Here is a 26,451-nt window from a genome sequence, read left to right as displayed (position 1 = left end):
AACTATTTAATAGACTCTTTGAGATGGCGGCCATCGTATCCGGGATCTTTTGGCTTCGTCTCCAGACACCGGGACGATTATTATCTAAAGTGAAAGATGGTTTAAACTTTTCAATGACTCAATCGGAGATTAATGGAGTCTCAAAGCTGAAGGATCTTTAGCATCTGAGCACACGGAACTGAAACGATAACCATAAGCAGCTGTTCATCGTTTCAGCTTCCAGTTCTGTGCCGGAGCTCGTTCACACCTGCTGCTTATCGCCATCGTTTGCATTAGAGCCCGACCAATTCACCGATATCACACTTTTATTACAAATACTAAACAGTGCAGAAAATATGTGCATTTGTTAAGTTCTATATATTTTGGTTGTATTTTCTTTTTTTTATAGTTATTCACAATAAAGTTTACATTTCTCTCTCTAAAGGATTTGTTAACCCCCCCCATCGGCCGGGCTCTAACCTCAGTTCTGTGTTTAACGTGAAGCTTGTTGGAATGTAAAGTTCTTGGCATTTAAATATTATTTGCAGCTGCTTATGTACAGTGTTATTTATTATTCACATTTCGATTGGCTGCAGAAAGAGGCGGGAAGGTTTTTTAAGACAACTCCAGCAAAGTTCACATCGACACTAAGATGGACTGAGAGGAGGAAGTTCTCTTTTAGTTTGTGGCCCAAATGGAAACTGCTTAAAGTTGAAGTTATATAACTAACCGTGTTTTTAACAAAATAAAATCTCTTGTGGGCGCTATATATATAAAACAAATAAAGGAAAATAATACGGTAGCCAATGTAAACGTGACGTCGGCCGTCGACTAGAGTTCAAGCAGTTTGGAAACTGGAGGTAGCCTGAAGGTGTCGACCGCTGGGGCCTCGTACAGCGTCAGCAGCCCCAGGATCAGAGGCTGAGGCTGGGGCACCTCTTCCCCCGACAGCCCCCACCTCCACGACAGCAAACACGAATTATCATTTTATACCCAGTGTCCCAACTGCCCCCCCACCCCACCCGCCCACCAAACACATGATCACCACCTTACATCTATGTCCACATTATTATGTTCTTGTTCAAAGAGCCAGGATTAGCCGTTAATAAACAAACTGTTATTCAAAAAAAGTATCGCTAATAAATAATAGATTTTTTTAAACATATAAAAACAAGTCCCCTCTGGAGGTTTACTCTGTACAGTGATCATCACTTCTCCCTCACACACACTCACAACATGGTTTTGTTCTCAGCAGTGTTTTGCCATAAAAAGAGCCTCGACTCATTCATTCATCCATCCATCTCCACTACACACACACTCACACAGAGACACACACTCACACACTCACACACGTATATCTGCTCAGATCATCACGACAGGCTGTAAACCTGCTGAGCTCACGCCGGCTGCGCTCGAGTGAACGAGGCAGCGGGAATATTTAAAAAATAAAGAGAGAGGGTTTCCTCCTCCTCTCTGGGCGGGTCGCTGTGAAGCTCCGCCCATATCAGCAGCATAGAGGGCAGCGCCACAAAAACGCACACGAGCAAACAAAAAGCACAAACCGGTGACTGCCGGATCCTCGTCAGGGGCCAAACATCCAGCTTCTTCTTCTTCTTCTTCTTCTTCTTCTTCTTCTTGAGCGACACCCCGCGGACATGTCCACACGTCCGTGTCGGGTGTCTCCTCTGATTGGACGCAGCAGGTCGCACAGTGTTCCTCGTTACATCCAGGCTTTAAAAACATCCCACGCCTATAAAAAGTTACACAACCTTGTACGCAGATAGAAACCGCTCGAATGATTGTGTCTCATCCGGCTCAGAAACAACCAAAGAAAGTAAAAAAAACAAAAGCTGGGAAAGTTCCCCACCGTCACCACCGCCCCCCCACCCCCCACCTCAGTCAAGCTTCTCCAGCACCGAGGGCACGTACACCAGGCTGAGCTCGCTGCCGAAGTCGCAGACGATGGCGGCGTTGTCGAGCACCAGCAGCTGCCGGACGCCCTGGCCGTCGCTGCTCTGGCCCAAGTAGACCGTCTGCAGCAGGTCCCCGAAGCTCAGGTCCCAGAAGGAGACGCAGCCCTGGCCCCCGGTGACCAGGAGCGACTCGGAGATCACGCCCAGACTGGCGCCGCAGCCCACTTCCTGTTGAGGGCAGAGAGACGTTAGGTCCGCTCACCAAGAAAAGTCAATTCATAGAAGAATATATGATTATTAGAAATGGATTATTCCTCTGACAAACACCGACCTGCTGTATCGAGTAGAGTTTGATCCCGGTGCTGCGGTCCCAGATGCAGATGAGGTCATCGAGTCCTGAGCTGATGACACACGTGGTGGTGCAGACCAGAGAGGTGACATCCCCCCGGTGACCGTAAACATGGCTGACCCGGCTGCCTGTCAGGACGTCCCACAGGCAGATGGCGCCGTCCTGCCCCCCGCTCGCCAAAACCATCGTCTGAGAGAGAGGAAGACGCTCAGGGATACTTCCGGATATTTACTAGTTTAATCATATTTTTGATTGTTTTTATATGTTTTAGATTTGTGTCAAAATAGAAGAGAGTCTGAAGTTTTACTCTGAGCAACGTGAACTGTGCAATATCAAGTCTTATAATATGAATTCATTTTATATTTGTTTACCACTTTTCGTGCAAACAATTAAAAACACAAAATAGACAAAAAGAAAATCATAAAGACTAAGAAAAGACTATTTCAAAATAAAATCTTTCAATAGAGGAGTCGACTAAATAAAGGGAAAAATAGAAAAGATACTAAATAATGATTAAACGATTAAATAAAATGTTATTAAAAGTTAAAACAGTCTTAGATGTACAAAGAGATCATTAAATGAAAAATAAAATTCAGTTTAAAGCCCAGATAAAAAGGAAGGTCTTAAAATATTGACATATCCAAATCAACAATATAATTATCAATGCAAAGCCTCCACATGTTTTTTTGTGGGTGTTGTGCGAGTGTGTGCGTGCGTAGAGAATGTGTGTTTGTTGTTGGATGTAGTATTGGCTGTGTTGTGTACAGTCACACTGACCTGGTCTATGTAGATGGCGGTGATCCCTCCTGAGTGACCCTGCAGCGTGAAGAGGCAGCACGAGTCCTCCAGACGATAAACCTGACAAACCATCACACTCACATTTAGGAGGATTGATTACAACCGAGATCCGTAAAGTCTCTTCAAAGCCTTGAATCAGTTTCTCATATTTGGTTTATTAACTCTATACATCAGTCAGATCACAGCAGGTTTGTGCTTTGATCCGGTTGTTAAAAACGGCTCTGTTACCCGGACTGTGTGGTCCTGGCTGCCGGTGACGACCCTCCCGGCGGCCGCTCGCAGCACCGTGATGGGCTTGTGGTGAGCGCACTGTATGGAGCGGGTGAGCTGGACGCTGATGGCGTCGTCGCTGCTGTAACAGGGAGACGGAGGCATGCTGCCTCGTCCAGGTCCACCTGCAGGAGGGCAACACGTGTGGAACTTAAATAAATCATCAGGAAATCTGACAGAACTTACAGAGCTGCTTAGATATAAACACAATACCAGGCGGTAAAGACACGGATCTGTGGAGTCTCACCTCTGTACTGCAGCAGACCCAGAGGTTTGTTCATCTCAACCGTGAAGAAGTCCAGAGACCCGTTGAGTCGAGCCGCCACAATTCTGAGGAGGAAGAAACATGAAGTCATATCTGCCATGTTTTTATGTATGAACATAAATTCCATGTGGAAATTGAATATGCAGCAGTGAAACATCATAAAACTGAATGCCTCTGGGCAGAGGAGGTGTAATAACACCTGAAATAAATAAAGAACAGATGTTCCACTGGAATATTTGTGCCCATCCCACAGAAGTACACTTCAGCCCTTGTGTTTTTCTGTTTGTGTGAGTGTGTGTGTGTGTGTTACCTGTTGTTGAGGAAGGCGAGAGCTGTGATCCCCGAAACACCGTCTTCATTATTGCAGCGTAACGAACCCTCAACAGCGTCCCACAGCTGAAACCAAGATAAAGGTTTAAATCATTATCATATCTTGACTGTAGGACTATGGTTATTATAGTTATTGTTTTCTTGTGAGTGAAAGAAGAAGAAGAAGAAGAAGAAGAAGAAGAAGAAGAAGAAGAAGAAGAAGATGAAGAAGAAGAAGGTATAATATGACTCACCTCCAGTTTCCCGCTGCTCCTCCCAGCAGCGATCAGGTTCCCTCTCAGCTCCAGAGCCCAGACCGAACTTTCCCAGTCGGCCGTGGCCTGTGTTCCAGCTGCTGAGACTCTTTCCTGGGTAAAGACGCCGGCTGCCTCCCCAAGGCTGGGCCTTCTCTGGAGTTGAGCTGCCGAGGGCGGCGAGGAGGAGGTTGAGGAAGGAGAGGGGTGGCCGGAGGGCGAAGGGGGCTCGTGCTCCATGTAGGCCCGCTCCACCAGACCGCCAAAGTCAAACCCTGCCCTGGGGGGCATGGCGAGGTGGGAGGGCGGCAGGCAGGTGAAGTTGGTGTCGATGAGCGGGGTGAGATCGGGCTGGTCGTTGAACAGGGTCGGCCGGGCGGGGCCGGAGCGGCGTCTCAGCGGGTACGCCTCGTCCTCCGAGAGGCCGTCACCGGGGTTGCAGCGGTCGCAGCCGTCGGAGCCTGAACCCTCCAGCTCGGCCGCCCCACTCATGCTGTCCCAGCCGTCCCGCTGCTCCCAGCAGCCACTGCTGCTGCTGCGTCTCAGCCTGAAACCGGGACAGAGTTCTCTGTTAGTGTTACTCAGAACCTGTTGAAGGGACTACATATCCCAACCGGCCAGAGACTCAGGAACCAGAGGAGGAGCTGGGAAGAGGGAGGGATGGAATAACCCGGATCAGAGGAACACCATGTTTGACTGGAGGACATTATTCACGCTGTGTGTTGGCCCACAGGTCACAATACATTTCAGCAGAGAAATACCGACATACTTCATCACTGTAGTAAAACGTTTTAATCGTGGCGCCCTCACCCGTGGTTTGGGATGACGGTCAGACAGTCTCCGGTCTGGGCGTCCCAGACACGGATCTGTCCGGCCAGGCAGCAGCTCGCCAGCAGCATCCCGTCACTGGCCAGACACTCGATATCCTGCAGGACAGAAGGTGGCAGGTTGTAGTTATTTTGTTTATTACCCTGGGACGGGAGCCTTAAACTTTATTAAGTAACTTTATATGTGCAGGTGTCACCTTATTCTCGTCTAATAGTTCAATTTTAAATCTGTACCCCTGCTAGTTTTTGTTGCAACTTCTCTCTTGAAAATGCAATAAAACTTTTTAAAGCTTCCTCTCCACTATCTGGTGATAAACTGTGTACAAACCATTCCCCCCTCTCTAATCTACATGTCTGTGATTTGCTCACCATGCTGTGGCCCCTCAACAGAAGAGGCGAGATCTCGCTGACGGGGGGCGAGTAGCCGTAATCATCACAGGGCAGGTCCCCTCGGCGCCGGCGTCCGTGGGTGACTCCGTTTTGACCGTAGTTGCGTGGGCAGAGGACACGGTAGAGACAGAAGAGCAGCAGAACCAGCAGGACTCCTGCCGCCAGGCCCAGAAACGCCACCCTGGATCAGACGAAGAAGAAGAAGAATCCCATTATACACATTGTGTTTCCTCCCCAGTGCAAACAACAGCCCCAAACTTGTGTCACAGATTTCCAGTCCATCAACACAACTGGAAAAACTGACTGTTACACATTAAGATGTAATAATAATAAGTTAAATATCAGGCTCCGCTCAGTCGTCACGATCTCCACGTTCAGATGTGAAACAACGTTTATTACACAGGATGAATTCACACTCTCTTCACAACTCACTGAGACTCTTCACACCAGCTCGTCAATGTGAAACTCATTCATTCCAAACTGCCATTAATGTGATGCTACTTGATACTTGTGGATATCTGCACCTTTAACACTATGAGTCTGTTTACTGTGTGTGTTTAAAGTGAAATTCATAATTATTTGTATGAGCACTGTTCGACAGAAGGGAAGGAACTAAACAAAAACCTGGACGGACACACAGACACACACACAGGAGTGTACCATTTGTGAAGGAATGTGTCAAAACAGTGTTCATGGAACCTGTCAGTCGAGTGACCCCTGAGAGTCTGTTTGAAATCCCAGTCCATAAACACCCAGTTCTCTCTGGGACGAGACCAGAGGCTGAAACCTGTGAACATCTGTCACGTTGTGTCTCTGTTAAACCCTAACAACCTGTTGTTGTTTCTGAGTGTATTTAACATGATCTCCTGAGGAGATAATGTCTCTGTCAGAACTCGATTATGAACACGTGCCACTTACAGTTAAGACCCTTGGCCACAATGGTCTTCTCTCAGCGTCAGGGTCATCTAAACAAGTCATAAACTCAGGTGCCTGAAGGTCATGACCCTGACTCAACTGCAGCTGATAACCCTCTTTATCGACTGTCCAAAGATAAAACACACGACTCAACCTTCCACTTGGCAATCGGGCTGACAACCTGACGCCGGCTTACACAACGCAGCGCTGGAAGCTGCGTGGTCACACAATAAAGTGTGACCACGCCCTCAACTTCTCCTGAGAGAGAATTTATGGCCCAAAATCGACCCCTTAATATAAGAAAGATTAACGACTGACTAAACTTCTTAAGCTTCCTTTGTCACTTTGCAAACATGTCTCCCTGCACCTGGTTTCGATGGAGGGGGTTGTAACAGCTTGTGATGCTCTTTTGTGTGTTTTTGGTCATAATTCATCACATAAACCACTTTCATCTCCGCTGTTACACCACAGATCACTGGGATCCTGAATGCAAACCAGTCAACCAGGCTGGTCCAGTCTGCAAGAGTCAATAACATGTCTCTATTTCTGTTTCACATAAGATAACAATCACTCCAGCGACACTTGACACACTGCACTGTGTGCACCCTTCAGTCTTTTATTCTTTTCATCTAGAAGAAAGAGAAAACTTTTCCTGTGCACTGTAGAAAAACACAGTTTCCTCAGAGGTTCCTTGTTCCTGGGAAAAGTTCCTGCAGTGGAAAATCCTTTGTTGAAATTCTCCTGAGTGGAATTTCAACACAAGAGCATAAAACAGTGATTTCTTAGAATATGAAGAACAAGTACTGATCTTCAATCTGCGCTGGTTATAAATATGACAGCTGCACGTGACCTTGGCCTTAAAACACCTTGGACTCTACTTTACTGCTCCAGCTGAGGGACGATGGCAGGAAGCTTTCAATGATCAGTTTCATTTGAATCCTGATATAAAGCCTTAAAAAAGCCATATAAATGTTTTCACACTGGACTGTGTGTACGAGTGTACGAAGGTTTTTTATTGATTTTCAAGATTTCAAATTCTGGCCCCATTTAAACCAATTAGTCGTAGAGATATGTTTTATTTCATTGTTTGATCAGTATTTTAAAATCCTGGATTCGAAGTTTTGAAGTTTACATTTTTTGGATGATTTAAAAAGGAGCTAATTGCTTTTAAAAGACTCTATAAAAAACCTCACAACATGAGTTTATAAAACCGTAATAAATCTGTAAAGGTGTTAAAACACAGGTGATCAATGATCCTTTCTGCTCAGTATTATGAAACCAGAGCTAAATGTAATGAGAACTTCTTTTGAGCTATTCAAACTGTCTTCTGATTGTGTTGAATATGTGTTGCAACACTATGACTGATGACACGTGCGTCCTTCCCACCTCACAACACAATGCACACAAGCTCTTAAGTGGGTCAGAGGAAACGGTGATATTAGAAACCTTTCAAGTTTGTATATTCAAGTGGAAGGTGTGTGTGAGTGAGTATTTCTGTGTGTGTGTGTGTGTGTGTGTGTGTGTGTGCGTGCTGACTTGTAGAGGGTGAGGTCAGTCTGTAGATCTGCAGAGACTCTGGGGATGGGTGGGGGCGGATGTCTCGTGTCCTGAGGGTGACGTGTCTCAATGGCCTCCTGGGGACTCAGGTGCACGGTGATGGGAATGACGGGCAGGATGCTGATGTACCTGAAAGTGGACAAAGATGGAGCTTTAATAAACGACTGTCCGTTAACATGTTATCACTGTTTGACACTGAGCTGTGACTAACCGACACTAAACATATCTCCTGAACCTCTCACCTCTTGGCTAAAGTGATGTTGTAGTAGCTGAAGAGCGACGGCCAGTGCCTGAAGGACAGTCTCCTCCAGCCCTCCTCGTCCTCCGACCCCCAGGTGATCTGAGGCACCGCGGGCGGGGCCCCTCCCTCGGACCCCGCCCTGGCTGAGCCGTAGTGGCCCTGAGATTGGTTCTCGGGCACGGGAGTTGGCTCTGGTGCAGGGTGGATGTTGAGGGGGCTTGTGGGATCTCCACCACGGAAGACGGGGGCCACGCCCAGGTGCGGAGGCAGGCCAGCTCCTCCAGCATCTCCCAGGGGGCTTTGCTCTGCCACCTGTGCAGCCAGGTAAGTTCGGATCCCGGCTGGGTCGGTGTAGACGAGGATGCCGATCCAGATCACCGTGCCAACCTGGAAATGAAGCAAATTAATGTAAATAATCAATGATTTCATTAGTAAGTCTTGAGAATGAGTTCCGTAGGTTTCAAGTGATCATCCTCAAACAAGTTGGAATGAAAAAAAAAGATTGTATAGCAATCAGATCTGAACCAGTCCTCTTACCATGATGATACGCTGAGCCAGGCGTGTGCGGGCCAGGAAATAGACCACACGCAGCCTCTTGGGAAGCCTCAGGGTCCTCAAGGACGGGGTCTGCAGGGTGATGGTGTGGGGGGAGGGTCGCGGTGGAGGGGGGACCTCACGTGGACGCAGTGGGCCTGGTTTGGGAGGAGGGAGTCCGGCTTCTGCCGGCAGGCGGCGGTTCAGGTCGGCCAGCTGAGGAGATCAAGGAAGGTTTAGACATTTGTCCATACAGACGGGTTTTTAACTCTTTTCTAGTCCAGTCAAGAGTGTTTTCTACTTTCCAGCGTTTTACCTCTTTGTATATAGAAAACACACATTTATATATATATATATATATATATATATTTAAAATTAAAATCAACAGCTCAATCAATAATGAAAACAGTCATATAAGTTACATCCGTATTTATCACATATTTTACATAAACCCCATATTTCCCACAGGATTTAACAGGGACCTATGTTGTATTGTTTTGTGTACTTAAATATATAGGTTCATGGTACTAATGCTTATTTATCTGGGCACTGAGCTAAGTCCAGTGAAAGGTTTCAGTGTGCGAATGTGTGTGTGTGTGTGTGTGTCAGGATAAAGAACCATGAGCTCTCTACAGTAAGAGGTTTTAAATGAGACGTGCACATGCAGGTAAACAGTAATCTGAAAACTATGTGGTGAAAGTATGTGGACCTGTCACCGCCGCCTGAACTCCACTAAGTCCTACATACATCAGAAAGTGACATGTCGTGTGTGTGTGTGTGTGTGTGTGTGTTAGCTCGAGTTTCACGTCATCTTTGTTTCTAAATATCAGATTTGACCTTTGATTGTCAAACTGGTTTGTCCAACAGACCAGCTATAATACCAGTACAAATGTACTGATGATACACAAGACATGATATTTTTGTAGTGACAAAACAAGAGATTCTACACAATGCTTGGTGTTACAGATTACTTTGATTTATATCTGTGACTTGAATACTATCATCAGACTACATAGGACATTATACACTCTTAGGTTGTGTGTGCGTGTGTGTGTGTGTGTGTGTGTTGTCACCTCCATGCGCCGGATGTCTATTGACAGCACTGTGGTGAAGAAGAACATCTGCAGGAAGAAGTCCGACACCAGCCCCACAACAGCAAACAAACAGAACTCCTGGAAAGAGAAAACACAGAGACACCGGAGACGTCAGACTCTAAACACTTTATTTATCCCCGAGACAAACAAGTGGCTTGACGACTTAATAGCTTCACACAGAAGTGACACTTGCTTTTTGTTAAATAAAGACAGATAAGATAGATGATCTGCTAACTGCATGTGATTTATTTTGATTCCTCAATGAAAGGAATTAAACACGTTTCTCTCACCTGGATAGCTGGAACAAGAGTGAAGTATCCAATGAGGATGATGCACAGTTCAGTGGCCATGTTCTTCATGATAGACCAGCTCTCATTACTAAGGCCTGCAGAAATAGCAAATAGCAACATTTAAAATGTTTGATTTATGCAGTCGGACAAAAAAGCTTAATGCTCTTAAACGTGCATTTTCCAAAAGTGAATGGGTTCTTTCTTTGCCTGTCAGTTTAGCAGCTGTTGCATAATCCTGCTGACAGACGAACAGCAATAAAAACATAACCTTGGCAGAGATCCTTTTTTGGCAGCGGGTGATATAGACGCGTGTTCTGATGAACCTGACGCGAACACCACTGAGCACAAACTGTTCTCACCCTGAGCGATGCGGAGTTTGACCTCAAGGTCGACCGGCGTGGACACAACAGACTTCGTGAGGACCAAGACGTTCTCCAGGCCGATGACCACCACCAGGTACGGAAAGATCTCCCTGCAGAGAGACAACAGCTCAAACATCAAAACTTAAAATGGACAAAAGCAATGCGAGTCCAGAATGTTTGCTGGAATGAATCCTCTAGATTATCTCACTTATTATTAAATTACCCCCGTTTGAACCTTTGTAATGACATTTCCCAGTAACGACAGATAATCTGAAAATTAAGATTTAGATCCTTGATCATCAACATAACAAGGAGCAACAAGCAAGGAGTGAAAGAACAGTCGCAGAGTTTGGTTAAAATCTTTTGTCTTTAGGTTTTAAAGGTTGGGCTGGATTAAAAAAAATCCAATTAATCGTAATTTGAAAGATTTATTCTTAAATTCCAGAAAATTATTTTTGCCTTTTTGTCTCAGTGAAAGTTAGCATATCCATAACTTTACTCAATCCTGAGAAGAACATTAGCACTTAGCTGATGTGACAGAATCATTAAAAATCAAGGCAAATTAATTGATTCTGGATTTGGTGAATTTAAATCAACTAAAGACGTCACTGCTGATATCAAGCACTAACTTCAGATGAAAACTGTGGGTCACCCTCACTCCCATGATGCTTCTGAGATCATCGTCTGGTCATTTACAGTAAGGTCACGTGATTCATGTCTGTTACTGGTCATCGTGACAGTGACGGTTGAGAATCAAAGCCTCATCTCCCCGTCAGAGCAGCAGCCAGATGCAAAGCAAAGAATTATTTCTCAGTATCTAACGACTCGCTGCCGGGAATGTTTGGCTGATAAAGTGAAGAGAGATTAGTTAGAGAGTAGTGATAAGCTCAGGCCACAGAAGTAAGTGTCGAACTGGGTCACAGGGGAGTGAGCAGCTCGCGAATTACATCAGATGCACTCGGTCGCAGACGGCTCATAACAAACACACACTAATATCTGAGCAGCCGTGTGTGTGGAGTAAACCATGAGTCGGCAGAATGAGAAGTTTGCGTGTTTCCGTTGACCTTGATGTCTGTTTTGTTTTTTTGCAAACACAAGAAGGACAAGCCCGGCCCACAGCCGATCTGCGTAGACCTCGACCAGTGGTTTGACAGCGGTGCGCCGTTATCACGCCACGCTGTCTGATTTCTAATAATCCTCAAATGATTGGACGAGCATTAAATGTCAGTATCACTTTATCCCCGCCCCCTGTGTAGCCCCATCCGATTCCACGCCCCTTAATTCTCGTCTCCTTTTGCCAAGTCGTTGTAAACATTAAGGGAAATCCCTTTGAATCAATGCAGAGTAAATGGGAAGTCCATAAACTGGTGTGTGTGTGTGTGTGTGTGTGTGTAAATGTTAGTGTATCTAGGTGGACCTGTCCTTGTCTCTCTGTGAAACAGATAAGAGATAATGACGAAACAATAACGGCCTGTTGGGCCAGTAAATATTAACAGGACAGAACTTTTCATTGTGTCAAATAGGTTAGCTGCAGAAATCTCTCCAACTGAGACACAGAAACTGAATTTAACCATTTATCTGTGATTTGCCATAAACAATTACAATAATAAGAAACTGGTTTTGATAAATTTGCACTTCTCATAATAACATCAGAGATCTCCAACTTGGTGTTTCAGCTGCAGGTGTGTTCCTCTTTCTGTAACAGTGATGCTCTGCAGAGCTAATAATTAAAACTCTTAAGAACACTCCGGTCTGAGAAACGAATTATTCAAATTCAAGATAAATTTCCACTACAGGCATCAATGCAGATCACGCAGCAAAGAACTAATATTTAACTTTTTTCATCTGTAGATTATATTAATCTTATAGGAAACGCTGCAGAGAAAGTAGGAAAAATGTCATTGTATCCGTCCAGGAACTGTTAGATATTCCAGTTAACAAACAGACGAACAAATCAATTATTTCTGTGCTGATGTATTTTCTGGTTCATGTTCTAACACAGGGATGACCACACTTTATAGGCTTGTGAGCTACTCTTGAAATTACCAACTCAACATGATCTACCGAACAAACAATGTTGGTATCCACCCTCCCCCCCCTCCTTGGAACTACAGTGAGGTATACTGATAGTTTGCACAGTGGAGATTCTTACCCTCCATTGAGCGTGGGTGTCAGTCCAAACAGCGTGCACAGGCCCACTGACATTAGCAGAGAGCTGAGCACGGTGACCACAGCAGCCAGAGCCAGGCCCCACTTCGACTTCACCATGTCAATCTTACCTGCAGGGACCAAAGACAAGTGTTGATAGCAGGAAGCTATAAGTTAACATACTACCGTGACATTAGGATATTCAACTTATCTACTAGAAGAAAACTGTTACAAGCAATCTTTCAGTACTCATGCAAATACCAGTTGGAGGAACAAATGTCTTTAACAATGTGCCAAATGTGAATTAACTATAGCTGGAGGATGAATAATAATTTGTGTATTTGTGTGTGCTTGTTGCCTGAACAAATGTTTGTGCTGGCAGGAATCTAGGGTGTTAGCTGCGTGCATTCCTGCAGCAGTGTACAATGTTCCTTTGTGAGGATTATCCCTGCACCAGACAGGAACAGCCTTGGCACACGAACACACGTGGACATAAAAAGGTGCAATCGGCATAAGCCCGGATCTTTGGCACCTTCCGTAGATTAAGAGATGTGTGTTGTGTGATTAAGGCACGAAGGTAAGTCCGGAAAGAAGTCAAGGAGGAACAGGTCACACAAGCCAGAGACAGAGAGAGATAGAGGAGGTGGACTAACGCGTGGAGAAGTAGATGTAGGCAAACAGGATGATGTATGTGGTGACGAGGGGGACGAGCTCCGCGATGCCGATCTCCTCCTTGAAGTGGACGTGAACCATGTGGTCGTCTGTCAGGCTGCAGTTGGCCGACGGGTGGAGCTGCTTCAGACGCGACCGCAGGCTGCCCAGGAACCTGCACGCACACAGAGCCCAAGATCAGCATCAACAACATCCACAGCAGCAAGACAGAGGCGGCCCACTAAATCCCTATTTGTAAACACGACTGGAAGAAAGTACTGTGGCATGATGGAGTGGATTACCAGTCTGTGTCTCAAGTCACTGGATTGTTTATAAGAGAGGTTCAAACCAAATTACCTTAAATTTCTGCCTGTCAAAAATAAATAACAGCTTTTGCTCTACTGGCACAAAGTGAAGTCAAACAAACCAGTACTTTTATAAGAACATCTTAAAGTCAGCGTGAAGAGGCTAAAAAGGCTGAATGTCTTGAAATCTACGTTGTCTATAAATACACAGATCGTGGTTAGGTCACATCACAGCCCTAATGAGCGTAGCATGCAACATCTAGAGAAGAACAAAGCGTTTAGAGGTATTTTAAACATTATTATTTGTTGCCCACGTTACTCACCTTGCATCGTAGCTGGACAGCACCACGGTGATGGTGTACGTCACCACCCTCTTCCTGTTGTAGTGACTGACCCCCGTGTACTTTCCAGGGACGCCGAACAGCAGATCTGTAACAAACACACACAATTAATACATCTCAAGACTCACACATTGCGGCACATCAGTGTAAAAAGATCAATAATGAGTGTGTGTAATTTGTTGCAGCTTGATTGAATTGAAGGGGATTGTTGGGCCTTGGATGAGTTATGTTCTCTACTGACCAGCTGACCACTGATATTTCAGAAAGCTCTGAGATCTCGGTGCTGATATCATGCTGAGCTGCTGTTGTCTGATTCTGATGTTAAGATAACATGTTAAGCAGGAGAGCAGCTTGTGCAAGAATAATAAATGAACTGCAATGAACAATCTCATCTCATATAATTCATACTGGGTAGGCGGGTACCCTGGTGCAGTTTGGGTTCTCCCTGCCTCGCTGGGGCTGCTGGGATATTCCTCTCCAGCTTTCCCATGCCAGTGTGACTGACCCTACATCAGCTCAGTGTGAACAAGAGTATCAGTGCAACAGCATCTGGCAGCCAAGCCGTCCCTGACTCCGGCTCCACAATAATCTTGCCTCCTCTAAATCACTTGAGCCGGAGTCTGAGGCAGAGTGCTGGGCTGGCTCCGGGGTGATTTGGTTCACTGTGTCAGTGGGTAAAGTTTTAAGAGAATTCAATAAATTCCCAAGGAATGAAAAGGGTTTGTTCCCCGTCAGTATAAAACCCTCTTAGTTTGCTGATACAGCTAATCTCACCACTCACCACCTCCCAACAATTACTCCAGTTGAATGATAAACTGCTTCCAACCGGGCAGTGAAGACAATAAAAGACCAAATAAACAATATCGACCATTATCTTACAGGAGACATTATCACTGACAATTCAGAAGACTGCATTTGTCACTTTCTGCCTCTACTAGAAGATAAAATACTTTCACGCTGGATGGTTTTGAAATCTTACGGCACAAGACAGGATGCAAAATAAACTAAAGAAAAGGTGCCACACCAAGAAAAAGACTTAGTTCAGTTATTCTGGTAGAGTTAAGTAAACTTTGGAGGTCGTGGTCTTTAAACCTTGAGAAACAGTTTGATATCAAAGAATTCTTTGTCCGATAAAATCTTCCCACGGATGACATTTCTCAGCCGTTTGTCAGGAGTTCAAATAGATTCATCATTCTGCTATATTTTCCATAATTAACACGTTAAGAGCAAGTTGTGGCTCAAAGCTGGAGTCTGTCAGCAGCACACAGGAGCATCTGAGGGGCCCTGAATTCACATGAACTTGAGCCTTTAGGCGCTTTTAAGGAAATGAAAGAAACGCTTCATTTTGTCCAATCCCACAGAAAAGGCCTGCCTGCCTGTCTGCCTGCCCCCATGTCTGTCTGCCTGCCCCCCCCCCCCACATACCTCGCAGCGTGGCCGAGGTGTGCAGGCCTTTGGGTTCATGTTTCTGGATGGTCTTGAGGAGGTCGGGGTCCGAGTCGAACAGCTCCCGCTGGTTCTGCCAGTAGTTTCCGGGGGAGACGAGCAGACAGCCGTGTTCTGGAAGAACCGACTGCATCCGACGCAACCCTGGAAACAGGTCAGTCACCTGGAGACACAACGCCTCCAGACTGCGAACCCCAGAGCTGAAGGAGGACAGACAGGGAGAAGACAGAGGAGAGACAGAGGAGAGACAGGGAGAAGACAGAGGATAAGACAGAGGAGAGACAGGGAGAAGACAGGGAGAAGACAGAGGAGAAGACAGAGGAGAAGACAGAGGAGAAGACAGGGAGAAGACAGAGGAGAAGACAGAGGAGAGACAGGGAGAAGACAGAGGAGAAGAAAGAGGAGAAGACAGAGGAGAAGACAGAGGAGAAGACAGAGGAGAGACAGGGAGATGACAGAGGAGAGGCAGGGAGAAGACAGAGAGGAGACAGAGGAGACACAGGGAGAAGACAGAGGAGACACAGGGAGAAGACAGAGGAGAGGCAGGGATAAGACAGAGGAGAAGACAGAGGAGAGACAGGGAGAAGACAGAGGAGAGACAGGGAGAAGACAGAGGAGACACAGGGAGAAGACAGAGGAGAGGCAGGGAGAAGACAGAGAGGAGACAGAGGAGAAGACAGAGGAGAGACAGGGAGAAGACAGAGGAGAAGACCGAGGAGAAGACCGAGGAGAGACAGGGAGAAGACAGAGGAGAGGCAGGGAGAAGACAGAGGAGAAGACAGAGGAGAAGAAAGAGGAGAAGACAGAGGAGAAGACAGAGGAGAAGACAGAGGAGAAGACAGAGGAGAAGACAGAGGAGAAGAAAGAGGAGAAGAAAGAGGAGAAGAAAGAGGAGAAGACAGAGGAGAGGCAGGGAGAAGACAGAGGAGAAGACAGAGGAGAGACAGTTATTATCTGAGCAGGACACAACATTAATCTATTAATTATCATTCACTACGGGTGATTTAATGTTAATTAGATAATGGCAGTGCATCTTGTAGAGTTGTGTTAGAACTGAACGACCTTCATTAGGTTCTTTACTCTCTCTGTTTTCCAGCTGAACAACAAGGTGTCTCACAATCAGCTCTCCTATCACTGGTAACGTGCAGCTGTCAAACAGGGCAACACGGCACGTGCACAACAAAGTCCAGGAGCTCATCGTTCACAACAGATCAATGCTCACTAAAAGTCCAGTTCTGTTATTCCTCATAACTCAAGGTTGTGGATGTTTTGGTGTTTTTAATCTGCTTCCTGTTGGGGACAGACACCAAAAGTTATAGTATTTAGGAGAGTAGAGATGAAATCTTAGTGTTGAGTCTGTCTTTACTATGACTACAGGTAATTAATCAATAGTAAAATTGATTGTTTTGATGAATGTTTTAGTAATAATTTCGAGAAAGTCACCTTAAGCTTAGAGAAATTCGAATACTCATGTTTACTCACTATTGTCTGTTGTTCATGATGCATCATTTTAGATATCATATTTTTGGGTTATATCTTAATTTCAAATACTTAAGGTACATTTCCGTGTGGTGATAGTTTTCACCTCTGTATTTCATGGATGAAACATCAGTTTAACACATTTTACTCAATTTATATCCGAAAAAATAAAACATAAGATTCTGATTGGTGCCACTTTGCATTTGCAGATATACTGTGAATATTTTTATTGAATTTTGCTAATAAAACGTATTAACTTGAGTAGGGATCATTTTTAATGCAGGACTTGGAATATTTTCCCTTGCATTGCTGGGCTAGGTACTTCCTCCACTGGTCATCTACCAGTGTGTTTACCTGTCAGTGTGGACGTGGTTACGGATCTCCTCCAGCAGGGTAAAGACTCGACCCAGGGGCGACCGAAACATGTCCACCGGCACCAGGCTGCTGTCCCACGGCGACACCGCTGCCTTCACCAGCACCTGCTGGATGTAGGCGACCGGCGGACCCCGGTACTGCAGCACACGGACGCACAAGCACATTGAATCTACTGAAGCAGCCACATTAACAGGTAAAGTGTCAGTTTACTGATTGGACACCAGAACTAATGGCAGTGAAAGTGTTCTGTGACGCTTCCTGTCCCGCTGCCTCAGAGGCAGTAACTTAACACTACTGCTGACAATGAAAGGAGTCGCTCCTTTGTGTTTGCCATCTGCTGTCATTGTGTATAAGCCTCCATCTTTGTGTTGAGACTTTGTGAAACTTAGAACTAGTTTATTTTTCTTAAAATGCATAATTTTGTTCTGATCCAGGTTTGGGATCAGTTAATGCAGTAATACATTTAAAGGAGTAAGGAGATGACGGTTTGACAGGGAACATACTGAGATGTATAGATATCTGTGTGTGTGTGTGTGTGTTTTCTTTTCTCGTACCCAGTCGGGTCGTTCCCCGAGGTCTCCCTGAGGCTCATGGGAAGGGACGCTGTAGTCTCGCACCCCTGTGGTGAACTCCACAGGACCCGTCCCAGGCAGGGGAAGCCTCAATAACGGATAGCTAAGAGAGGGGGGGGGGGGGGGGGGGGGGGGAGTCACAGGGTAAATAAAACACAAGTATGAGAATGACTTAACGTTAATACAACAATTTACATCAATGCAGTAGTGTCTAGCCTAAACAAGTGCAGGTAAGGACTCTCCTCACAGGCCTTTCTCCGCAGAGTGTCGAGCAGCCAAAACCTCAACTCATCATGAAATACAGAACTAAATATAAGTATTACAAAATCTGAAGCTGTAAACTTAAGTTGTTTTTAAAAACAGAGAGCTTCAGTTAGAGGGGTTGGGCTTCAGTCGTGTGTGTGTGTGTGTGTCCGTGTGTGTCTAATTTCAGAGCTACCTGGAAAAACCCACTCCCCTTTTTCCTGTAATAGGTTGGATCTGTACAAAACAAGTCAATTTCTTGTTTTCCAAGAAACAACTTAGTTCGTCACCCTTTAAGTGTGTGCGTGTGTGTATGCGTGTGTGTGTGTGTGTCTGTGTGTGTGTGTGTTGGAAGCAAGTTCATTTTGTTCTGTTTCTTTCTCTGCGTACTCTAACCTTGCATGTCTGACTGGAAGGAACAGAGCACCTGAAGAAGAGCCGGCTGCAAGGCTGTGATCCGGACAAGTCACAGACGGAGCGCACTCAACCAGTTCACTGTCTAAATCTACAGCTGAGTTCACACTGACCTGAGCCCTGCGTGAAAAACACACTCACAAAGCCTCCTCATTCATTTGAAAGGAGTCTTTGAGGTGGTCCAGAGGCAGTGACCACGCAGACTGTGCCACACAGCCGGTGACTTGGAACTGGCTAGGAGTTTGAAGCAAGCCATTCTTAAGAAACAGCTTTTACTTGGGCCGCAACTGCAGGCAAACACTGGGGTGTCGTCACGTAAGACTCACTTTGAAACCAGAGGATTACATCACAAACACAAACACTTGCAGGTTTACGCAACTGTCCTTATTGCATTGACTTCCATTAATTGTCGAAAGCCTGATCAAATCCTCTAACAGGACCTCAGGAATGATCCGACCTAAACTGGCGCCACATTGACCCATTCGATTGGACCAGCAACAAGGTTGTCGGCTGTGTCACACACGCACAACCCAGCGGGAGGTTTTCTGCACAGACGCGTTCACAACAGCAACAGACACAAACTCTCACATCTTCTTCGGTGTCGTCTACATGTACGACAGCGCTTTCTTCCCACCGGAGATATATGTTTTCCGTTTTCATTTTTTCGTCTTCACAGAAACCATCTTTAAAAGACTGTGTGTGTACTTTGACGTCTGTGTCCCATCTGCTAACATGGAGGAGGCAGGGTTTATGACTCATAGTGCAGCCAATCACCAAGGAGCGATCAACACACTTTTGGGGCGCTGTCATGTCGTCAATCTTTACGTACAGCTGTGATGTGAATCCCTAATACATTTAAGAATAATTCAATTATTATGCAGCATTTCCCATTAACAGGCTCCATTTGGGGCGGCTCTGTAAATTGTAGCATCTACTGATGAACTGCTTGTGAGGCGTTTAGGGGACATCTGTAAATTGTAGCTACAGACAATAGCCTGGCTTTCACTCTGACACTGTTAACTGCATGAGTCTGTGCAAGCACAATCGGTGACACAATCCTCCACCACAAATAAACTCACAACATGTTGTAAACGCTGTTTCCCACTTTTTAATGTGCAATCACAGAAGCTTCAAGCTGAGGAACAGCGGTGGAGTAATTCAGTTAAAGAAAATAGATTTGTTTCCAAAAAATGTTTTTGAAGATTGAGATCAAATCCAATTTTTCTGTGTGTCTTGAAAACGTTTACAAAATCACAGAGTAGCCGATTAACTTCTTGCCGAGTCACGTAGACGACGTGTTGTCATTTTGTGCCCTCGTGAATTTCACTTATCTTCCTTTGTGAAAACTTGCTTCGCAGTTAACTCCCAGGAACTTCTCTCTCTCCCTCTGTTTTCTCCTCCCTCCCCCCCCCACCCACCCCCTGCCTATCCCTCTCTCCAAGGTCACTGTACCTCCACAAAGGCCTCTTTTGTGTGGAGCCAGCCCCCCTCCTGACAAGCAGATGGAGAAACAGGCCTCCCGTTCTCACAGGGCCATTTTCTCACAGCCCTTCGCTCTAGTCCGGCCTTAAACATCCCCGTGGTCCAGCTCTTTTCTTTCACTTCGCCCCGGGTGGCGGCCAGTGGTCTGTTTGTTCGGGCACCCCTGCTGTAAGGTGCTGGAAGGACGGCACGCAGCAGGTGCATGTTTGTGCGTTTTCAGATCGCTGCGATTGTTTTAACAATGTCTTCACTGATGAAACCAGGCCAACTCTCTGACCTGCGTTCTTTCTCTTGACCGGTGGTTTAGTAAAAGAAGTTGTGTGTGTGTGTGTTTGTTAAGTGAGGGCTTGTGGCGTTGTGGCGGCGGCGGGGGGGTTACTATGTGTGCGCAGATGGTCAGTTCAAACAAGTGTCAGTTTTTAGTTTCAAATACTGGCCGTCCTAAAAAGCAGAAGTAGAGCTGTAGTTATGGACGATGTGCTAGTTTGACTTTTGGGGACTATTGCCGATAATAAGGATTTCTGATTTAATTAAAAAAAATATGAAGGATATGACATAACACCTGTTTTATTATGTGAAGTTTTCCTGTAAATCATGACAATCCAAATCCTGAAGAATGACCAATAGGTTGAACCAGCATGTGTCTGACAAATCAGTCTGAAAACCAAAGTCTCTATTCTGTACTATGTGGACATTTGATTGTGTGTAAAGGTATAATATTTTTTTCCACCCCCTGTAGAGCTGTATGTTTCTAGACAGGTGACCTACCAGCAGGTGAGGATGCTGGCCGAGGTGAAGAGGATGATGGGTACTGGATAGGAGGCACACAGCAGCCCGTGTCGGTAGAAGGCCGCCGAGATCTTCTGCCTCAGCTGCTCGCGCAGCGTCATCCTGGTGGGCGGGGTCAACTCCCGGCCATTGGAACGCACCGGGTGGCGGAGGACAGTGCGCCGCGGGGCATCCAGGGACCTGCAGGGGCGAGGAAATTATTTTAACACATCCCTTTACCGAAAGTCACTTGAAATAGGGAATCGAGGCAGTTGGCATAATTCACAGAGATTGAATGGAAACTTCATCGATTAACCATTTCACATTTAAGTGAGGCGGTAAAATGAAGACAACAGCCAACACATGAGGCAACACAGGGGTTGGTGGAGATGGGGGGGAGGGGGGGGGGTGAACACATGCTCAACGGGACCAGACACTATGAGACGTGTCTCTTTGGAAAATCTAATTCCACAGTCCAAGGTGCAAAGAGTAAAAATATTCAATCAAACAAAAGCAAAAATCATACTTTTGAGAAGCTGCAACCAGAAAACAGTTATTCAATTACTCAAGTATCATTATGATTCTGCTAATAGCTGATTGGGTATCTGGTCTGATCTATAAAATAACCCAGAAGGTTCTCAAATTGATTGATTGTTGGTTGTTTCAGATTATTTATTATTCTACAAATAAATAACATGTCAGTAAATTAAGCACATGTCTTTATTTCTATTACATTAGTGTTCTACAAAGTAAGAAATATTTAAGTCAAGCCTGATGTTTCCTGAGACATAAAAGAATGAACCAAGTCTCCACACAGTGAGACAAGCAGCTTATAAATTCCTCACTGGTATCGGATCAGTGTTCAGTATCGACAGATACCCAAAGCCTAGGGACTGAAAAGTCAGATATGTGCATCTGTGGATCGACTACACCTTGTGACATTAAATGACGTGTGTTTCCAGGGTAGCAGGAAAATGCCCTTCTGCACCTCTGAGCCAGAGATGTACACAGTCCAATGTTCACACTGACATTCCAATCAATATGTGTATGCTGATGTAGAGCTTGAACCCAAAGAAGAACATTTAGAAAACATTTAGTGCTGTCGAGACCAACAAATTAAGAGGTTTGTGATGTCCTGCTTTCATTAGTGTCGTCTACAATAAATCTAAGATATAAATAAGGTAGCCTCGTTTTTTTATAAATACACTGTGTATCATTGTTGCGTCTCAACAGGGCTCATGTTGTATGGTTCAACACTACCACACATTCTAAAACACACACACTTGCACACACAGGTTGGTTCTTCTGGGGGCTGCTCTGTCCTGACACCTAATTGGTTACATACGACGCACATGTTGCAGACTACAGGCCTGGTGTGTTTTATCCTTCAGGCGAGCTCGTAGGGGTCACATGGTTGCCAGCGCTCAAACACGGGACTCATTCAGCAGCCAGAGGTGTGCACACGTGCAAAAACATGCAAGTCCGACTGGGCTGCTACACGTGTGTACAAGTCTTGTTGATCACACCTGGGGGGGCACCATGTTCCCTGAGAGAAGTGTCTTGGCTCAGAACAGAAGGTAAACTCCACCTCCACTCAAACTGGAGCATCTTTCCCTCATTAAAGATGCAGGAAGGGCCAGAAACTGGATATTTATACTAGATACTATGTCTGACATCGATATTAAGGCAGTAACTGGGACATGCACCCAGGTTGATCAGGCCTGGGTGCATGTCCCTATCATTTTGGGGCCCATGTTGGGATCTTTCCTCCTGATCCAGAGCCATTGGATCTGAGAAGCCTGATGGTGGATGTTGCAGTGAGACCCCTGCAGCCAACCTCCACAGGGGCAGACTGTTGCCGTCCAGCCATGTTGTTCTTCCTCAAATGCCACGTCTGCATACCGCAGCCTTTTCCTCTCATTCGCTTCATCAAATGCATCCTTCCAGGGTCCCGTTGATTATACCAAGTAGGCAACGTGCAGGTGTTGGACCAGAGTATCTGGTCTGGTCTTAGGGTGGTAGTGACGATATATGATGGGACTGTGAGCCACTTGTCCACTGGTCCGGACTGGTCTGACATGAGTCCAAAACCTGAAGATTTTCAGTTTACGACCATTTACAATAGAGAATTGCATCAAATATTCACGTTTTAGAAGCTGGAATCAGCAAGTTTTCTGCAATTTGTTTGAAAAATTACTGAATGGTTTTTGTTGTCTTAATATCAGTGTCATAATATTGAGATATTTCTCTGGTTTTGAGTTCAAATGTAAAACAAGAACTTAAATAACTATTTTGTTAGTTTTAATGCTTGAAATGAATGAATTCCGTTCTTTTATTCATCTGTAATTTATAACACACAATGTTCACACCATCAACAAAAGCTATAAATTAAATTTTAATTTCTCAAAACCGGCCCCATTGTGACTCTGTGGTCGACTGGGTCCTGAACACTGATTCAATGTGGACACAAGAGGAAGAGATTTGTGAGCTCTTTGCCTTGTGGGTGGCACAACTCCCTTCAAGCTCCCAACTCAATCTGCTGTTTGACTTCTCTGCTCAATCTCAGCTCTTATCTCAGTGTTTACTCAGCAGACTGGTTCAACACAGCCCATCAGTGTTTGCTGTTACACACCCCGCTCCATAACACCGTTTAATTCTCCGCCACGGCAAAGCTACGGCAGCTGGACAGTGTCTCACTCTGCTGAACCGGACCGACTCTCCTGACTCAGCGTTTCACCACGAGCAGCACCGTGTTATTAGTTACTCGGCACCACCAGCCGCTCCCACGCCGTACAAATCACAGCAGCCTCGCTCTGTTCGGAGACCGTACCTGTTGATGGGGCACCAGGTTATCTCTCTGGCTCGCAGCCGTTTATATCCAGGTGTTGTGAGCTTAAGCGGAGCCCTGTGGTTTGCATAGTGATTCCTTCGGGTCTCAGGCAGAGTGTGTGGCTGCCCGGCTTGTCCCCCCGGGAGCCACGGAAACATTCCCTGGGAGGAATTTGCCTCGGGAGCCTCTTGATCTGCTGTTATAAATACACTATACAGTAAACACAGCAACGTCCTGGCAGGCGTACACAATAGGTTCTGCAAAGGTCCAAAGACGGCTTTGAAGCAAAGCCCCTCGGCTCTGTGATTCTTGCGGAAAGCTGAGTCTCCAGGTTCTGCTCCCGCTCGATATTTTTCCAGGGACAACTTTCAATGAATGCGTCCATCTCTCAGCTGTCTGCCCTGCTCACTGCATGCTGTGGGTTACGCAGCAGCCAGGCTTGATTTGGCAAAGGCTCAGCTGCATCTCCGTCAGTGAACTAATCTGGGATTTAGCCGATCGGAAACTCAACGAGCAGGGCTCAGGGCCCATGGCCACCCCCCCACGGCTTCCCCTCTCCTGTGGCCACAGCCTTCAGGCGGGCTATCACGAACATTACAGCACGCAGAAAAGTTCACATGTTAAAAAACGAATAAGTTTGAAAGGGCTTTAAAACAAGAAATCCACAACCAGGGCTGAACACCCACAGCAGCCACAGGCAACGTGCTGGTTCAAGCTGGTGAGTTTGTGTTCTCTTCAGTGACTTTGGCAGACGACCAGAGATAGTTTGAAAATCCTATTCTGTCTGACCGGATGCTGTTGGCTGGATTAAACCATCCACTACGGCTGAGCAAATGAAAATAACGTTTCTGCTAAAACTCAAATAAATGTCTCTAACAAAAACATGGACACATGGAAAAATGTCTCAGTTCAAGAGCCCTATGCATTTGCATCTGCACTAGGCAACGAATAGTCTAACAAAGAGCAGTCTATATGCCCCCGGCACGAGGAGCCAGCACAAAAACACAGCTACGGACATGACAGACACAGCGTTTCACATTGCAGGAGCTAATTCAGTTAGAAGGGTCATTGAGGGGCTCTGCAGCTTAATTGGGTGACTTGCAGATTAAGGTAGATTAATAAAAAGCCACATTCCAATGAAACTTCTCTAAAACTGAGACCGTTGAGAGTCACACAGACACTTACAACACTCCAATGAGAGGTTATGAAACAGCAGCTTACCTCTTTTCAACACTCCCTAGAATGCCCAGCTTGAAGGCATCTCCAGGGTTAAAAGAATCCAGAGGCATAATAAGCAACTTTCCGTGTCAAGCAACACATTTACAGCACCGGCTAAGCAATGCAGGATATTTCGGCAAAGCAAAAAACTTTACAGCACATTCACAAACATTCCAGGGAGCTTTTTAGGCAACATCTAATCTCTGCAGCACGCCTGCTCCGACACTGTTGCATAATGTGGAAGCATGCTCCTCTGATCAGTGGGGCCCATTAGTCCTGTTGTAAATACACAGGAAAGCTGGATGTGGATGAGCAGATTATTGCAACGCAGCCTTTTACAACCACCGAGGGAAATGTCCTGTCAATCAGTAACCACACTGCAATAAGAAGCAACGTGTATTAGACCCTATGTATACACGCAGATTATCGTGCACTTGTTTTTAACTGTATACGACCTGTAAAGGCGTCTTTCTCTATCTAGAATATTGGTGAAATTGGCTTCACAAGACGGAGAGCACACACAGGACTGGCAGAGATGCTGATGCAACCCTGTGGCAACATCAGGCACCAACCAGGGCCCACGTCAAGGGGCCAAATCAATAATATGTAGTTTTGGCTGAATGAATTTGCCATCAGCAGAAAGTCACTTCTTTCAAGCCCCAGAGCATTTCTCCAGCAACTCAACAAAACACCAGACAAGGGCAAAACCCACTGAGCTGCATCAAAACCATCACCTGGTTCCTCACACGTTCATTCTTCTTAAACCTACTTCAGATTACTCACAGATAAGTGAGAGTGTTTCTCGTGTGAAGTGAAGCTTCCTTTTCTGGAACTGTCACATATCAACCCGCAGGCTAACTGACAGCTAGCTAACGTTTGCTACAAGTCTCCTGCAGGGTTTTAGCACACACAACTCACGTATATATTCATATGTATTATAGAATATGTAAGTAGGAACAACACACTTATTCATAAGAAGCATTAAAATCCATGTCAACACTTCAGATCAGGAGGATTTCATGTAGTTGTTGTGAGCTAACTTTCCCTGAGCGACTCTTGCATCATCTGTCCACAACCACAGCTTTTAAAACCAAAGAGACAACACGTGCGAACATTACATGTTAATAAAGATCTTAATAAAAACACAGGCAGGAGTCTGAAGTTTCTCCAAATGTTCTCACTTCGTCTTAAAAACTTGTGATGGCACCAGGCTACAGGCTAAACAGATGCTAGTTGCGGTAGCGTGAGCTCCAAGTGGAAATGTGTGTTGTTAACAAACTGACACACACAACTCGGAGTAAATAAAGAACGAGCTGAACGTGACACGAGAGGCAGGTGTTGACAAACATGTGGATAAACAAGCCGGACACGCAGAAAGTGTGAAAAGAAGCTAAAGCTAACATAGCTAAAGTTATCTAGCTACGCGCAGAGGCGGCGTTAGCATGTGAAGCTAATTCCCACATGTGCAGGGATCTCACCTGGTTTTAAAGAAACCAACACAATGTCTGGGTGTGTGTATGTGTGTGTGTGTGTGTGTCTATGTGTGTCTGGGATATCGAACCGCTTCTGGGGCTAACAGCATTAAACAACCCACATGCTTCCACCTAGCCGCTCATGCTAACTGGAGGTTAGCCCGCACACTTGCCTGGACTAACTTCAAGGGTCCTCGGTTGTAGCTGCCGTCGTCCTCCGGAGGAAAGAGACCAAAAACCCCGGCGTGTTATTTCCCTTCTGTCCAGGGGATGGGGAGGGGGGGGGGGCTGTCAAGAGGCTAAAGAGCTGCTCGCCTGGAACCCGACGCTAACGTGAAGGTGTAGCGTTCCTCCTGGTTG

At 45.7% G+C, this 26,451-nt stretch overlaps 1 protein-coding gene across 3 annotated transcripts; it reads right to left on the bottom strand.

The window, feature by feature from the left end:
• Positions 1 to 1,011: 1,011 nt before the first annotated feature.
• scap (SREBF chaperone) lies at positions 1,012 to 26,451 on the bottom strand. 3 transcript variants are annotated; one of them, XM_062399602.1, is made up of 23 exons: positions 26,265 to 26,451; positions 20,572 to 20,772; positions 17,647 to 17,767; positions 17,072 to 17,229; positions 15,218 to 15,438; positions 13,775 to 13,880; positions 13,149 to 13,321; positions 12,500 to 12,626; positions 10,345 to 10,457; positions 9,986 to 10,080; positions 9,675 to 9,773; positions 8,605 to 8,817; positions 8,069 to 8,454; positions 7,806 to 7,955; positions 5,334 to 5,535; positions 4,948 to 5,063; positions 4,138 to 4,684; positions 3,885 to 3,970; positions 3,557 to 3,639; positions 3,268 to 3,434; positions 3,019 to 3,099; positions 2,224 to 2,430; positions 1,012 to 2,120 (listed from the first exon to the last, which is right to left on the bottom strand). In XM_062399602.1, exons 2-23 carry the CDS (start codon positions 20,691 to 20,693, stop codon positions 1,875 to 1,877), a joined length of 3,819 nt encoding a protein of 1,272 aa, XP_062255586.1. In that variant the 5' UTR covers positions 20,694 to 20,772; positions 26,265 to 26,451; the 3' UTR covers positions 1,012 to 1,874. The 3 variants fall into 3 exon arrangements, with proteins under 3 accessions (XP_062255586.1, XP_062255585.1, XP_062255584.1); XM_062399601.1 differs by lacking the exon at positions 26,265 to 26,451 and adding an exon at positions 24,623 to 25,134; XM_062399600.1 differs by lacking the exon at positions 26,265 to 26,451 and adding an exon at positions 23,402 to 24,581.

Source organism: Platichthys flesus, chromosome 11 (assembly GCF_949316205.1).
Source record: "Platichthys flesus chromosome 11, fPlaFle2.1, whole genome shotgun sequence".
Lineage (NCBI taxonomy): Eukaryota > Metazoa > Chordata > Actinopteri > Pleuronectiformes > Pleuronectidae > Platichthys > Platichthys flesus.
The sequence above is the reverse complement of the archived record's forward strand: the minus strand, read 5'-3'. Positions and strand labels throughout refer to the sequence as shown.